We start from the raw sequence: 17,987 nt of genomic DNA on the forward strand, positions 1-17,987 counted from the left end.
ATTTATCTAAAATATTTCTAACATGCGAAGTCAAATCTAAAAATTGAAGAATATAATATTGAGATTCAGACTATATTAAGATATATTAGTATAATATAGATAATGTATTAATAATATTAAGAGTAAAGAATACAATGCATTGCAGTCACTGCTGCCTGAGGGTTCCTCTGTGGTTCTCTCTCATGATCAGTTATAATAGTGTTTTGTGTGTATCTTTGTGTCATTGCACATGTTTGTATTGATTGCCTTTTGTGGTGGATTTTTTTGTTTCTTCCCCCCCCAGAAAACAATTGACAAACATACAGAACAGATCATTAACATGGAAGGCTTCAAGGCAATTTATCGAACTATTGTATACAGACCTGAATTTCAAGAACTTTTCCGAGCTTACTCCCCGGATGGCAAAAATCTGTCTGAAAATCAGCTCATTAAGTTTCTCACAAAAGAACAATTTCAAACCAAAGCTGATGAAACAACTGCCTTAGAAATTATTTTGAAGTATGAACCCATTGATGAAGGTATGTAGAGTTTCAGTATTTTCATAGTTTAAGAGTTAATATATATAGCTCAGCCTGGAGAAGAGGAGGCTGAGATGGGAACTCATTGCTCTACACAGGTTCCTCATGAGGGGATGTGGAGGGGCAGCACTGATCTCTTCTCTCTGGGGACCAGAGAATGGCCTGTTTCTGTGTCAGGAGAGGTTTATGTTGGATATTAGAAAGAGGTTCTTCCCCCAGAGGTGTTTGGGCACTGGAACAGCTCCCCAGGGCAGTGCTCACAGCCCCAAGCCTGACAGAGCTCAAGGAGTGTTTGGACAATGCTCTCAGGCACATGATGTGATTCTTGGGGCTGTCCTGTGTAGGGTCAAGAGTTGGACTTGTTGATCCTTGTGGGTCCCTTCCAGCTATGAATATTCTGTGATTCTGTGATATCTAACTATTTATTGTGCTTCTGTCACTGGCTGAGTTTTGCAAAAAAGCTCATATTTATTACTTTAAAACCACAATCTTTTATTGCATTTATAATTTTATGGACTTTTTTTTAATGTCTGTGTTTTAAATTCTTTATTGTCATGGTTCTCTCTTTTCTCTGCTCTTTTTTCTTCCCTGTCATTTATTTATCTTTCTCCCTTCTATACATTCTGTCCTTCAGCTCACTGTTGGTCATTATGAGCCAATTTTAATTTGTTTTTCTTAGGCTTCTTCTCTGCCATTTTGCTTGTCTGCTCATTCTATTGAGTTACTTGGTGATAAGGCAAGTCCACAGACAAGGCTTATATCTCCCCTTGGCCTACTTGCAGAAAAAGCACTATGTAAGATCTGCAGAGGTGTCTGATCACCCTTTCTGAATCATAAGACCTCTGAGATGAGGAGAGGTTTATAAGTCTGTAACGTGTATTCCTCAGCGTTTCAAAGGTGCCTCGAGTTGTGGTGTAACATTTCTTCTGAGTTTCACTGAATGTGACTACTGAACTTAGCTACAAAAAGGAAGTCAGAGCTAACTGCATTTTATTGCAGGCTGTTACTTTATTCAGTGGAAGATGAATCTCAGATGTTTAATTTTTTACTTTTCTTGGTTCCCAGTCTTTGGTAATGGGTGGAATTGATAACTGGTTAAGAAAAATAAACCCAAGGAGAAAATTTTTCTTTTGGGATAATAACCCTGGAATATCTGTGCTGATCATTCTCACTGGGGGAGAAAGAAGGAAATGGATCAGAAGACATTTGCTGTTTCATTAAGAGACACTGTAGAGTAATAGCTAAGAGTCCTTTGATTCCTTCTGCCTTTCCTTCTGCCTTTACTCTCTGTGGTTGCCTTTCAAATTAGACCATATTTTATTGAACATATTCTACTCTTTCTGAGAACTGATATGTTTACTAACTAACTGTAGAAGCAGTTTAAAAGGTTTCTTTTGTTTTGCATTATCTCTTTTGTTGGGAAAACTAGTAGACAGAAAGCAGTTAAACAGTGAAAAAAACATCAGAAAACCCATTTGTAAATATCAGTTTCTATTGATATGTAATTTATTCGAATCTATATCTAATTTGTCTCATTTACTGATATCTAATATCAATTTCTATATGTTTAATGTCTGGTTTAAATTTCAGATGCTGAGCCATACTCTTGTTTATTCTTTCAGCTGTGAGAAAATTGTTTGTCTTGTAGTTGGAAATAATCTTGCTGAAGGAAATAATAGCTGTATTGTTCATGCTCCTTTGAGTGAACTAAAACGCCCACTCAAACATATTTATTGAAAAGTTCCAGTTATGACTGACATGAGAGATGATTCATGTGGTGTTATGAGAGATCATTTTGTGTAACTGTCATTCTGAATTTGATATAGACTATTCTTCATCAGGATGATCTGTTGGAATCATCTACATCCTTGTCCTGTGTATTGCAGGAAGGGAAAAGGGCAGATTTTGACACTTGATTGACTGGTTTGCTAATAGTAATAACCATTATCTGATAAACTTGATAGCACTAGGATGTCAAGATAAAGAGGAGAACAGTGTCTAGATTTTATATACAACTTGGATAAGTCCATCTATGACACTAAGTGCATCCCTAACTTTTGTTCAGAGAGAAGACATTTCAATACTATTGGGACAGATAACTCTGGATTAACTCCCTGAGGGTCCTGTACCTAGTTCAGAAACAGTATGGAATATGTTACTGTTCCATTTTTATTGTACAATTTAGATGTCTAATGGCAAAATGCTGCATTAACACATTTGTGTGTGCATGCCAAGATCTTGCATTTTTGGAAGAAAAAACTATTTTCACAAAATATCATAGTATTTTAAGGGGTTGGAATAGACCTTAGAGATCATCTAGTTCCAACCCCTTCCCTGGGCAGAGACGCCTCCCACCAGAGCAGGTCGCTCGAGACTTAATCCAACCTGGCCTTGAACACTGCCAGGGTGAATATGAATATGTGAACTGATATGTATATGAATCACATATGAATATGTGATTCACACCTGACAGTTGTGTCTTACTAACCTCCAAATGTCAGCTTTATTCTACACAAAATTCCATTATTTCTCCATTTTATGATTAATTTTGAATAGAAGTCTTGAGTCATTGAGTGAGATTAAAGAAAACATGCCAGCTAAATGCACTTTATTTTTCCAAGCTGGATATGTATCTCTTTTTTGAAGAAATATTGCTCATAATTAGTATTTACATGGATAGGATTAGAGGCACAGTGAGGATAAGAAGGTGCATCCCATTATTTTTTTCAGTGTAGTGCCTTTCAAAGACTCTGCTCCTGTCTCTCTATTTTCCTGATAGGCAGTGCAAAATCAGGTCAAAATTACAATCCTGTCTTAAAAAAAAACTCGCTTACTTTTTAAATAACAATCTAAGCTTGGTGCATCTGTCAGATCAAGAGCTTGAGTAATCCAGAATGTATTTGTTAATCAAAAAAACCTTCCAGTTTATTCCTAGGATATACAGTCTTTGAAACTTGTGGGTTTTGTGGGGTTTTTTTTGTGCATGTGTGTGTGAGAGACAGGGCAAGAGGGAGAATATGCATTTGGAGGAGAAAACTTTTGATCTCATTGGCCAATGTTAACCAAATTTGTCAAATCAGAGATATCAGCCAGATGTGATGGTGATGTTAGTTGTGTGCAGTTCAAGGACAGAAAGTCAGTATTTTTCACTGATCTAATGGATAAATGTGGGGAAAAAAGATAAGAATTATTAGTAAATGAAAACAGACAAAAATTACTTAGTAGCTCTACTTGTAATTACATGGAGAAATATATAGAGCATGAAAAATATGTTAATCAGAAATTAAATCCAGATATTATTGATGAAAAGCCTTTGCTTCAAAGGAATTAAGCCCACAATTCATTACAGGTAAAGCATCCAGGATCAATGTATTCTGGTTTAAACATCATGTAAAAAAATTAAAAACATTTTTTAAAGACCCATAAAGTAGAAACTTAATCCAACGGCTACAAGTCTAGAACAATATAACATGGATAAATCAAAGTCAAAACACTAAATAAGATACAACCAAGAGTCATCAGGGTGACAATAAGTCATTCTGCAAATATGTTAGTTAAAAGAAGACCAAAGAAATTCCTGATGCGTTCCCTAAGTGCCTAATATTATTAGTTAGACCAGAGTAAGATCTCAGTCAAAAATATGGATAAAGTAGGGTAGGACATGCTTAAATGACTTTATCAGATCAGTGAAGACAGATTGGCAAATCTAAGTTCTTGGAAAATTGACTGTAACAAGCTTGACTAATACAGGTTACCTTTGAAAATCTGTGGAAAATGGATGATGGATTGAAAGATTAGGGAAGTTAAAATGTAGTACCTGTTTTAGAGAGGGAACATCCAGGGAACTAGACACAGTCAGTTACCAGAAGCAACTGGAACCAATAATAGATATGTAATCATCTCTAAGATGGTAAGGATGAGTAACAGGTTGTCAGGATATTTAATGTAGAAATCGTATCCAGTTTCCTTCTCTGAAAGAGTAACAGCACTAGTGAGTAGAAGAAAGGTTATCAGAAGTCTAAGAAAACCTAACCTGAACAGAACGATGCACTGAACTGGATTTGTTTCTTCTGGAAAGCAGTGGGATGAGGAGTGCAGTAGCAGACATATGAGAAAGACTGTGAAACAAAAGGAGAGGGATAGTACAAAACAGAACAAATATTTTGGACAGCAAGGAAGTTTCAGGGTAAATATTATGGAAAACTTCCAAACAAGGTTACTTAGGTGTTGAAATGGGTTTAGTGGGTTGTCTGTGGATTCTTCATCAATAGAAGTCTGTAAGAACAGCTTGAACAGACTTCTGGTAGGAATTACATGGTTTGGGTTGGAAGGGTGAATGTTATGTGTGGTGTCTGGAAGGCCTTCTCCCTTTTCTGCTCTATTTATCATTTTGAAACGTGTTCTAGTTCAAAAACCTGTGTCATTTAGAAATCATTCTTTTCTATAAATTCTCATTCAGGTGTAAACTTGCAGTGTCCACACGTACTGAACATTGATAATTGCAGTTCTAATCTGTAAATTCTCATTTTTGTAGCTGTAGGAAGAATTAGCAGGTCAGAAAAAGGGTTTTGTGCATGTTTTTTTTTGGTTTTTTTACCTTCCCCTCCAAGTTTGTGTTCATTGACCTCTAAATTATTATTAACATAAAGTGATCTTGGATTACTTACTCCTTATTTGTCACTAGCCTACTCTGGTGAGAAAAAGGTTATTTTAGAGTCAGAACAGGGCAAAATCCTCAACTAATTCAAGCTACGTTTTGAAGCAAAGCTGACTTCAGAGATTATGTCATTTGCAAAATTGTTACTTTCCAAACATGACATTGGGAGCAGCAGTTGGCAGTGTAATGGATCTGTTTGTCATTAAATCAGTTAAAAACAGGACAAATGGGATGACTGTCACTGATATGGAGGCAATTAGCTCATTTTGCTATAGCTGCAGTAATATAATAAGTTTGATTTGCAGTTCATCCCTGTGGGCTGTCATTTCTTTTGTTAAGGTGCTATTTTTCTTTCAAATCTTCCGAAACATTGATTAATCAATAATTATTTGGAGTTTTCCCCCACTGAGGAAGACATTTGGTGCTGGGAATCATAGTTTCTGAAAGATTATGTTGACAGTCTGTGACTGATGTTTTGGAGAACAATCCCTGGACTTTCAAAAGAGAAGAAAAGCTTCTCTTTGTGCATTGTTTGCATGTTATTCTCCAAAGCTAAACAAGAAATAGTTTCCTTTATATTAATTAGGGCTACTGCAAACTCTTCATACTGTTGTCCATAGAAATACAAAAATGTGGCAACACATTTATTTCCTCTCAGAAGTCTACATCACACCAATTCATCTCCAGAATCTCACATATGTCATGTTTGTGTTTAAGGAGAGTGTTGTGCTGTATAACCTTTGGCAGTGTTCAGAACTGGCTGTTAAAAGTTATGGGAAGTACATAGGTATAACCATCAGTTCAGCTTCTCATCAGAGGTTGCTTTTGTTTTTGTTCAGTCAGGAAAAGAAGGGAGATGTCATTCGAAGGATTTGTAAGGTACATGAACTCAGAAGAATGTTCCATATTTAAAAAAGAGCACAGGACCATCTACCAAGATATGAATCAACCATTATGTGACTACTTCATTTCATCTTCTCACAACACCTACTTGGTAGCTGACCAACTCATGGGACCCAGTCACTTATGGGGCTACATCAGGTATTTACATACTGGTTTTTCATATTTTAAGCATTCTTTCTCTCTCTCTTTTTTTTTTAAATGAATACTAAGTCTCATATAATCCTACTTGGCAATAAGGAACAAAGCCATCACGGATACAAGCTGAGAATGTGAGAGTGGTATTTTATTTTGTGTGTACACTTTTCAATATATTTGCCAAACCATCTGTTCATAGTCTGGAAACAATCTATTTTTTCACTTACATCTCAAAAAATCAACCTCAAAGAACATGAAATCTGTAGTATGGTGCACAGTATATGATTAAATCAGTTTTTAATCTCAACGTGCCATGCAAAAAATCAATAACTCTCTGAAATAAAGGGAAAATTCCTGGGAAATTTATGATTTGATAAATATAAATGATGTAAGGGCACGTTGGAGTGTGTCAAGGGTATCTGTGGTCAGTGCATGTGGCACTGTGCTCAGTTTAGAAACAACAAATGTGGGCACCCTGTTAACCAGGAGGGAGGAGAAACTTTGCAGCATATGACTCCAAGATGATGATGACCAGGATGCATAATTGCCAAAGCAGGGAAGGAGAAAATGGATCATGCAATAAAGGCAACATAGAGGGGCAGAAAGTATTAAAAATTTGGAAGAGAGGGGTTCAGCATTTCTATTATTTGTACCAATTTAGTGAAGTGAAAGCAGCTGCAACTGTCATATATCTGAACCTTTTTTAGTTTCCTTTCTCTCTGAACATTTTCTACATATAAATTCTGTAATATGATTTGCAACCATCAGAAGCACTAGTGAATTCCTAGCAGTATTTAAAATTACATGATGTTAATGTTGCATGGCTGAAAGTAATTGCAAAGAGGGTGTAAACCCCTCTTTGTTCCTCTTTATCTACTGTTTTTGTAAGGAAAATATAAAATGCTAAAATCAGCTAAAGGCATCTTTGAGATATTGTTAGCACATAAAGGGCAGAGTGTAAAAGACAGATTGGCAGTGGAGTCAAACAGTCTACAAGAAATGTTTCAATTAGTTACAAGCCAAATATTAGAAACCTAAGCCCTTTAAGGGACGCCATTAGCATATTGAAAATTAGCCTAGTAAATTGAAGGCACCTGAGAAACATTAGCACTCCCACTTAGAAATCAGGTAGGGGTAGAACAGCTGAATTGTGTAAAGACTAAGAGCCACCTCATTGTCATTTTTCAGTAGAGCTTCTCAAACTTGCAGATGAGTCCATTAGTGTTTCAATTTTAAGTGACTTTTTGCCACTCTTCTAAAATTCTTTTATTGACATCTTTGACCTTCATTTTTAGTAGTCTCTTAATGAATGTTATGCGGGTAATCCCTTATTCTTTAATGCTCTAGTAAAGTGTATTACCTAACATGCCTTAGGTAAACAACAGAAAATACTGTCTCATATAATTCTGTGGGGTTTGGGAGAATTTTATGAGGAAAAAGTAGGGTTATTTTGTAGTTAATCAATGTGCTTGTCATCAGAAATGCAGCAGCTCGTGTAGGAAAGTGTGTTATCTTTCTTTTGACTGGCTAATTGTTTGTTTTGTTCTTTTGAAGTGCTCTCTTAAGAGGGTGTCGTTGCCTGGAAATCGACTGCTGGGATGGCAATGATGATGAGCCCATTGTGTATCACGGCCACACTCTGACCAGCAAAATCCCCTTTCGTTCTGTGATCCATGCCATCGAGAAGTATGCATTTATGGTAGGCATATACATTTGTATCTGTATATAAATTGGTTAAAAGGTGCTGGTGGTGTTAACAAAGCCCAGGGACATAGCTGTGGTCGGAGGTTGTGAAAAAATATGAAACAGAGACAGTGCTTGTGCACTGGGAATTGTTGAAATTAATGGCAGGAAAATTGTGCTGTCTGTTCTTGAGATATTTTTAGTAGTTTGTTTTAAGGAATGGTAAACTTATTTTGCTGAATAATATAAATATAAATTATAACCCAAGTATAGATAATAATATATAAAACAAATCATACATATGTGTTATAAACCAAACTTGGTGCAAAGAATTCAGGTGATCTTAATCAGCTCGTTAGGTGGAGTTCTCATCTGAGCTCATTTAAGCAAGGACCGAATATAAAGTGAACTTCTTCAGGCTCAATCTGATGTTTTACTCCTTTTTTTATGTTTTAAATATTTTTCACTTCATTTTTTCTTCTGTTGCTCTCTGTCTTATGCTCTTTGTGTCAATTTATGAAACAGAGACAAAGATTATATTATAGCTGAGTTTGAGACTTACTCTCTTTTCCACTTCCTTTGTTTGTATTTTGAATGCTGAACCTGATAAAGGTTACCAACTACTGTTGCTTTTTTGTGAAGTGACTTAATAAGGCAATGTCCCTTCTGCCTATCTCTGTTGAGGTTTTGGCACTGTCTTAGACTTTTGTATAGGTTTCTGCCAAAATTCCTGCTCAAATGAAGTCCTGGATGACTATTAAGATAACTCTTGAATTCAGGTCACCATTATGTGTGTGAATATATATATATATATACCCCATGCTTTTGTTTCACTGTTCTTCAAAACCCATTAGACATAACTTGCCTGTTGTTGCTAATGCACAGCATATTGCTCTTAACTCTAATGCAAACTTCATTTCACTGACAGTTTAGATCCTGTCCAAACAAAGATTTTACGCAGAGTATTTGTTTTCAGTAGCCACCAATGGCAACATATGAGATTTGCTTATACAGTCTAAATGGGTGTGTTTCATTTGAGCTGTTCTCTAATTTTACTCAGTTTCCCTTGTTTCACCTCTCTTGCTTGAGTACTGTGATGAGCAAAGTGTAAAGGGTCCCAAGAAGTTTGTGATGCTATGAAAAAAAATATGCATAACTTGTTCATGTAAAGGCATTGCTAAGGATAGTGTAAACCTGAAATGGAGTCAGTGAAAATCTGTCATAAACTAAAGCAAAACTCATTTAATCCTGCTTTACTTTGTCACTTGCCATTTTAGAATCCGATTTGGCCTTTTAAAAACAGAACAGTTCTCTTTACATCTCTGTATATGTCTAGCCTTGTTTTAACCCTCCTAAACATCTTGGAGATGCATTTTTCTCTTCTTCAATTGTGCCTTCTCTTTTCTATAAATATTGTGAGCCTTTTTATTATGTTACTAACATGAAACACCTCATTTATATTCTAAATGTTTGGAAAATAAAGGAAAATACAGATTGCCAAGGGGACTTTTATAAGGTATTTTGGAAAAACAAGTATTCCTCTTTGTATTTATTATTAATAAAAGTTTAATTATATTTCCAGTCATCTGACTATCCAGTGGTGCTGTCTCTGGAGAACCACTGCAGCCCTGAACAGCAGGAAGTGATGGCAGAGTGCTTAAAAAGTATTCTAGGTGACAAACTTCTTACTACAACACTTGATGGTAAGACAGAGGTGACTCAGCTACCTTCTCCTGAGGTAAGAAAATAGAAAGAGAGGGGAACAAATTTTGTTGCTCTGTGGTTTATTTGTGTTTTTTTTAAATCTTCTGAAACTGAATTAATGAAAAACATGTGGTGTCTGAAAAATAGACTTCAGGTAGTAACAAAAAGTATTTAAACAGCACAATGATACATGTTAGTCTATCTGTTATCAACTCCAAATTGATTTTTTTGTTGTTGCTTAGGTTGAAGGAAATTCCTGAAATCTAAATGTCTTGTTGAAATGGAAACCTGAATCTATCTATATTTTTTTGGCAATAATAATGATAATAGAACTATTTGATCAAGTTGTGCTACTGCAAGAACATCCTTCCTCAGTGTGTTTCTCCCTACGACCGCGTTTCTCAGCTGGTGGGCTTGAGACCCCTGGGATATGAAATCACAAAAGGCAATTAGATGAGTCTTGAAAATTTTATTGCAAACTAAACAGATAAATTCCCATTGTTCCAGTATTTGCACGTAATTTCCTTTCAAGGACAAAAGTTTTTTGAATCTCTTGTAGCACAAATACAGGAGTCCATACAAAATACTTATTTAGGCTTGTCACTGCTATCAGGAAGAGAGAGACTTTATAATCTTTTTTTTTTTTTTTTTAGTGTAGCTGAAAATGAACAAGGCAGTTGAAAATGTGGGGAGAAAATATTGTCAGAAGGAAAATAAACACATGAAGGGATGTCATTTTTAAAAGGATTTGTCATGGAAAAATATTCTTGAAGTGGTGTGTCCAAAAGATGTGCTAAAGTACTACCATACTGTTATAGTCCCATAGCAATGTTGTCATAAATATATTTAATATAGAAATTCCTTAGCCAACACGGTTTTTGCCCCTCTAACTAAGTACCTATAGCTGGTTAGGAGAGGAGGAGAGAACATGTTAAATTTAAATAGGGAAATCTTGTCTTCTCTTTTTAATACAGATGACCCAAATCCAGGGTTTGTTCATTTCTGAGAACTGAATTTTGTCCCTTTTTACATTAATTGCAGTGGGTTTGCCTGACCCAAAGTGCTTGTGATTTTTGTCTTGGAGTCTTGTATTGCTTTAGCTGGTCTGTGTTGTACATCCCATTTACCAGAATGTCTATTTAGTACAAGAAATAAGTTCTGTTCATTTAATTATGTAAATATTTGTTCCACTTGATTGTACTTGGAGGCTTTTGCTCATACCAGCCTTGAAGTCCCATTATGCTCTAGGGAAGATCTATTATGTTTTACATATTTAAATTATTTAGTATGCTTACAGTTTATATAGAAGTATATAGCAAACATATTTTTAACATATTTTGCCTTTCATATTACAAGTAGAAAGGAGACGTTCTAGTGAATGTTCAGGCATTCAGGTCATTATCCACTTAAAATCCTTCGACATTTAGAGGAAAAAGGTGCCACATATTTAGCACTGCTGATTGCCAATTAGAGAGCTCACATTTCACACAGTCACTCATTTTGTAGCCCTGTATTATAAGTTTTTTTGAAGATACATTTGAATTTCAGGCTTAATATCCTTGGTGTGTCTTTTTCAGTCTGAATTTCCTTCTGGCCAAAAAATAGCAAAGTGCTGGAGATCATCTAGTCCCAACCCCTGCCCTGGGCAGGGACACCTCCCACCAGAGCAGGTTGCTCAAGGCTCATCCAGCCTGGCTTTGAACACTGCCAGGGTTGGGGCAGCCACAGCCTCCCTGGGCAACCTGTGCCAGTGTCTCACCACCCTCAGGAAAAAATGTCTTCCTGATATCTTATGTAAATTTCCCCTCTTTCAATTTATCCCCATCGCTCCTTGTCCTATCACTCCAGTTCCTAACAGAGTCCCTCTGCAGCTTCCCTGGAGCCCTTTCAGATCCTGGCAGGTTGCTCTGAGATCTCCACACAACCTTCTCTTCTCCAGGCTGAACAGCCCCAGCTTTCTCAGCCTGTCCTCATAGGGGAGATGCTCCAGTCCTCTCTCAGCTTCATGGCCTCATCTGAACTTGCTCTAACAGCAGTTCCATGTCCTTCTTATGTTGTCCTCTTTTAAAAAAAGAGGCTGTGGTTTTAAGATGTTATATTTGTAGAAAAAAACCCCAAACCTGCCCTACCTCAGGGTATTTACATTTTTGCTAACAGTTCCTAAGAAGAATTTTAGAAACTGACTTAGGACATTGTAGCCCAGTTTTATATGGCAACATAGACTATAGTCTTCTTTTACTTAAAGCAAGTTTACATACCGTAATGTAGCTATAGAAAGGTTTTCCTTTCCATGTGTATCAGAGCTTTTTTATAAATCAGTTTTCAGGATGAAATTTTACCTCTGAATAACAAAATACAAGACTGAAAGTAGATAGAATTGCTTTTAAATATTGGGAAATATGGACATTCAAAGGAAAATTCAGAACTCTTAAAAACTATGACTAGCATTAATCATATTAAAACTCTTCTAAAAATATACCAGAGGAAAAAAAATGAGTGCATTAATAAGAAATGGAGGAAATGTTAAAGGGCATCCTGATTCTGAGTCACCAGTGCAGAGAGACTAATCAAATCTCACAGTAGCATGGCATTGATAGATATTAGGCATAGGATATCTCATCCCACTGGCAAACTACAAGATCTGAAGTGATAAGAGGATTGTGAGCAATGGAGATTGCAGTGTAAATAAATGGAATGTCTATTTCTTTGCCTATAGCTCTAGTTTCTATTGTAAAACTCAGGGGTTTTATGTGTCTTTCTTATTTACTTCATGGATACCTTAAAATACAGTGTTCCAGTTCTCTTTTATTTTATATGAAATCATTTCTTCCCTGTTCCTGTAACTTTCTTTTTCACTAGTCCATATGAAACTTAAGGAATATTTTTGTGGATCACTTCATTCAAGAACATTAGTAAATCCTGTTACTTGCTGGCAGTTCCTGTGCACAGATGCAGAGGGGAATGTCTGCTACATAATAGCTGTTGTACTATGAATAGTATTTCATAAATCTACGTGAAATATGTACTCACAGGATTCAGGTGCAGAGATGAAAGCCATCATATTAGAACTGATAATACTTAATGATTTTTTCCCCTCCATTCTATATTATGGAAATTGAAACATTAGAGAAACTGCTTAGGCAAACTCACCAAACTGTGATTTTCCTGACCAGATCAGCACAAGGATCCACTGTAAAATAATATAACAAAAGCTTTAATTTAGTGCACTAGACACATATGCACAAAGACACAAATCAAATAGGGTAACAAATTTCCTGGAGCCACAATGATAGCTAAAAACCATTTCAAATTCATATCAGATACATGTCTATAAGTATATACATGCATAGGTAAAAAATATACCTCCCATGCCTTGGCTAGGCATTACCTCTGACACTTCCTGTTTTTTTCTTTTCACAGTTTCAGCATCTGTGTATCTGTGGTGGAGAGATACACAGATGTCCTGTCATGGGGCTAGATAGTCACCTTCTGTTGTGTGCTTCTATCACCAGATTTTGTTTGCTTTACTTGGTTTTGGCTTCTGCCTCACTGATATCTATCTTCATTTTGTTAACTCACTTCATTATACTTAATAAACAACTTTGACTCTTATACTTCATAAACAATAGCTAGAGATGAAAAACCTACAATGAATCCATAGCTAATTCTAGTTATTATTCTTTTCTCCAGGCATTAAAATTCAAAGTTCTGATAAAAAATAAAAAGGTTGGAACACTTGAGGAAGGTATGCGCAGGATGGGTGATGAATGTGAAGGGGAGGTTGAGGAATTGTCTGAAGAATCTCTGACTGAGGACACTGACACAGATGACACTACTCCTCTTCACCAATCGAATGGAGCCACCAAAAGAAGAAAAGATCAGAAATCTTACCCACCTAAAAAGAAGGTAACTTTTATCTCAATTGAACATGGAGAACTCATAGATGTATGGCAGCTTACTTTTCTTATAAAAAGAAGGAATATATTATCTTAAAATAGAATTTAAAAGGTAGACTTCAAAATGCATTGCTCTAAGTAATTTTAAAATTATGTTTCAGCTCAAGGTTTCAGAGTTTTTCTATTCATAGAACCATATAATGTTCAGGGGTTGGTATGAACCTTAGAGATCATCTAGTCCCAACCCCTGCCCTGGGCAGAGTCTCCTCCCACCAGAGCTGGTTGCTCAAGACTTAATCCAACCTGGCCTTGAACTCTGCCAGGGTTGGGGCAGCCACAACCTCCCTGAAGAAACTCCATTCTTCCAAGAAACTCCAAACCGGACCACATTGTAGTATCCAACTAAAAAACAACCCTTCCCTGTATTCTAACTTGAATTCCAACAGCATTTTTCTCTTTTGAGTCTTGTGCCTGTCCCAGGGGCTCAGTACTGCAATAGACCCAAAATGAAGTTGCCCAAATGTTTTGTTGGTCTCCAGGCCCTCATAGAGCTATGCATGGAAAATATTTATAGCAGTTTCTGATGGTGACAGACAGAGCTGTTTCTTACCACAGTCCACCAGTCTGTCTTGGAGATTTTGAAGAGTTCTCATTCCTCTATTTTCTTCTGTTCTGGAATTATGCATGAAATTAGGTGCACATTTTTGGTTGTGCTAAAACATTTTTAAGCACTTAGAATGAAAAAGGTGTTTTTACATTTGTCATGTGGAGACTTAACATTAAGCACTATTTCTGAAAGAGAGTGTAAAAATTGGATGTAATCTTTTTGAAAGTCAAGTTGAACTAATTCTGTTAACCAAGTATAACTCTCTACCATGGACAGCTGCTGCTTCATCAGACTGCTTTGTTGAAGTCTTTTAAACCATCACTCTGTGTCCAGTCACTGTTGCACATGATGCTTTGATTACCTGAATGTGTGTAAACTGGCAATGCTCCTCAGAGCCCAGTGTTCTTCTGAGAGGCAGTGTCTCTCCTTCTGTGATGATTAAATGATTTCAGGGTCAAGATCTTTGCTTCTTTCTCTTTCCACCTGATAGAGAAAGATTGTAAGGAAAAATTCTGAGAGAGAATGGAGTCCTGTTTCAACAGGAAAGGCCAACTGTCCAGATAATAGGGTCAAATATATTTGTAAGATCATGTAACAGACCAAAACATATACCACATAATCTTGCTCAACAGCAGCAACAACTGGTGTCTGGTCATGTTTCACAGGCAGAAGAGAAAATGGTTTCCAGGGTCCCACTCTACTGAAGTATTTATCCTGAGGTCCCACTGTATTTTTCTATTGGAGGGTGCAAGAGCATTTGTATCCACACCCAAGATACCCAGTGATGGTGTTGGCATTGTCTGTGTCACCTCCTGCCACATCCAGAGAGTTGTATTGTCCAGGATTTCTGTGACAGTACCCTCCTATTGCTCCTCATAGGACATAACCCCAGAATAATTAATGCGCGTGATCTTTGCACAGTTTCAGAGCCATGAGTAGGCAATCCCTCTTGTTCTGTCAAATGAGAATCTGCCTTCAAAAGCTTTAATGGAATGTAAACGTTATTAGCATTATCAGCTCTTTGCTGGCCACTGGCCCTGCTTATCTCACAAGTTATGCCAAGGAAAATGAAGCAATCAGGTGGTACCTCCCTGAGAGAGACAAGACCCTGGTAAAATCTCAGTCACTTTGCTTGTGCTTGCACTGGTAATGGAGCAAGACTGAACAAAGATTTTGGTGAAAGAACTTTCCACCTTAATTAAGAAGAAAAGAGTTTTCCTAACTTCAGAGCAATGCTTGGAGGAATATGCCTGTGACTAATTTGTTTGGCACAGTAAAATATTCTCCTGTTATTCTACGTTTTGTAGCTGAGTTTATGCAATTGATCTTTTCTAGTACTTTATGTACTTATGAATATAAAGTTGGATGTATATTTTAAATGAGTAATGTTAAAAGCCATGAAAAATTATGTTAATTTACATACCAGTCTCAGAAGCAGCAAAAAGGGTAAAGCTGTCCAAGAGAACACTATGCTAGGAAGCACTGGCAGCATGTCTCCTTCACCCTACAATTGCTATGATAAACATGGACACAAGAACCTTAGTTGTCTCTGACTGAATCCACTCTCACTATCAAAAGTCGTATCTTAAACTCATCTATTCATTAATTGTGAGACATTTTCCCATGCTTTATGTGTAAAAATTATAATTTCTCTGAATTATTATTATGTGTTACTATGATTTTAAAATTCCATTATTCATATTTTGATTACTAGATGAAGAAGACAAAAATTGCCCTTGCACTGTCAGACCTGGTGATTTATACCAAATCTTCAAAGTTTGTGAGCTTTGAGCATTCCTTAGAACATCAGAAATGCTATGAAAATAATTCAATTGGAGAGACTAAAGCACGAAAATTTGCAAGACAATCAGGTAATTTCTTTGGATTTAATCAGCTAAAAGTTGCACTGTTGCTGTGGCTCACTGCTTAGGCACTGGAAAGGTTAACACTTTATGAAGCCCTGGCTGTCCATTTTTGTTTGGTTGGTTTTATCACACTGTTTTAGAAATGTCCTTTATTTCAGTTGCTTTTGTGAGGAAAACTGAAATTCAACTGTGGTTTAATTTCATGTACCTTTATAAGAACAAATATTAACATCGTCTACGAAACGCATGAATACCTTTTGATTCATTGTTTTCTGCATCAAATCATTTAGAAGTCACAGTCAATACTTGAAACTGTAGAGTGTGGAATAGATTTCACTGCCCTGCCATGTCAGCACTCACTGGGGGTGGGCATGCAGTACCCCTGGCTTTGGGGAGAGCTGCAGATAAGAGTCTGCATTGATACAATGAATAAATCCCAGAGCAGGCAGTTTGCTCCATTGGACCTTTCATACCAGCCGAGATGGATTATTCCAAACTCATCCTGTGTTGGAACATCTCCATTTGGTGCAGCCAGTGCAGTGCAGCCTCTACTGGTTTAACTCCAGCTGCTGCCAACAGCCCTGAAAGGGTGTTCAGAGCAGAGGTCACTGGCCATGACAATGAGATCTGCTACGTGCTCACTCACTCAGGGCCAGCCCAGCTGCCATCCACCACTGTGTGGAGGTGATGCAATGGTTGATTAGGTGAATGGTGCTGAGCAGCATCAAAACCAGTAGGTTTTTCCAGTCATGCAAAGGGAGTCCTCTCTGGTTCCTCTGGCAATCTAGTGGACATGAAAGTAATTCTATTTACTAAAAAGCAGTCCTATTTATTAATAACCAAACCAAAATCAGACAACCAAGCAAAAACTGGGGTGGGAGGAGGATGGAAAGGATCAGAGTGGTGACCTTGGAAATGCAAAGTTTTTTTGTTTAATTACTAAAAAAAGGAATCATGTAGATAAGTCACCTGAAGTTTACCACATCTGTGTAGTTTATGCCTACCAAAGGGGAGGGAGGGAACACTGCTAGGAGGAAGCAAATCAGCCCACTTGTATATTTGATATCTGAAGATTATAAAGGAACCAATTAAGTGTCCTTTAAAAATGTACTGTTCACTGATCTTGATATTATTCAGTCATTTTATTTAAACCTCAAAACAACAATCAAGCCAAGATCATCTTGGGATGATTTTTTTCCTATTCAACTACTAAGGAATGAGAAGCTATTTGATCACTTTCCTGCTTTGTGTCTGGATTTTCCATGAGAACGCAGTGGGCTTTAATGTAAAAATCATATATTTACCTAGCAAAGTGGGGAAGATGCAGAATATTTTAGTGAAGGAATTATTCTTGGTTGTTGAAGCTTTAACAAAAACTTCACTTGTATATATCTATATATACATATATACTGTATATGCACTGTGCATAGAATACACAAAATACTAAGGTTTAAACTAGGATTTTACCCATATCCCAGAATGGTCCATATATTCAGGTTAAAATAGAATATATTAGTATGATATTGTGTAAAAAAATAGCTGAATCAGTTTATTATTATACTTTTATTATTACTTATTCAATTAGGGTATCTTTCATCATAAAGGTTTTCTTACCAAGCTTTTATAATTTTGTTTTTTCAGCTGAAGAGTTTATTTCTCATACTACAAGATTTATTACAAGAATCTACCCCAAAGGAACGAGAATGACCTCTTCAAATTATAATCCTCAAACATTCTGGAATGTGGGGTGTCAAATGGGTATGTATGTCTGCAGAGACTGTTGTATTCCAGGTTTTACAGATACAGGATTTTTTTCCTTCCCATAGTATTTTTATGTTACATAAGTTACATATATTTCTTCAGTGGCTTCACTTTCATTTTGTGTTATCTAAGCTTCTCCATCAGCCTACACATTCCAGCAATTTTTCATCCCTAGGAATTATAAATATCACTTGATGTTAAATAGCTCTATCTTGTCCCAAATATCCATAGTTTCACAGACTGTTAAGGGGTTGGAAT

At 36.6% G+C, this 17,987-nt stretch overlaps 1 protein-coding gene across 1 annotated transcript; it reads left to right on the forward strand.

The window, feature by feature from the left end:
• Positions 1–283: 283 nt before the first annotated feature.
• PLCZ1 (phospholipase C, zeta 1) lies at positions 284–17,726 on the forward strand (the record flags this gene model as incomplete). The annotated part of the gene is made up of 8 exons (XM_009085120.1): positions 284–518; positions 6,015–6,216; positions 7,768–7,912; positions 9,479–9,634; positions 13,291–13,506; positions 15,307–15,315; positions 15,818–15,974; positions 17,610–17,726. Coding segments are annotated over 8 exons (1,237 nt in total), but the record flags the coding sequence as incomplete, so codon positions are not given.
• Positions 17,727–17,987: the final 261 nt, after the last annotated feature.

This window comes from Acanthisitta chloris, unplaced genomic scaffold, assembly GCF_000695815.1.
Source record: "Acanthisitta chloris isolate BGI_N310 unplaced genomic scaffold, ASM69581v1 scaffold42361, whole genome shotgun sequence".
In the NCBI taxonomy this organism is placed as follows: domain Eukaryota; kingdom Metazoa; phylum Chordata; class Aves; order Passeriformes; family Acanthisittidae; genus Acanthisitta; species Acanthisitta chloris.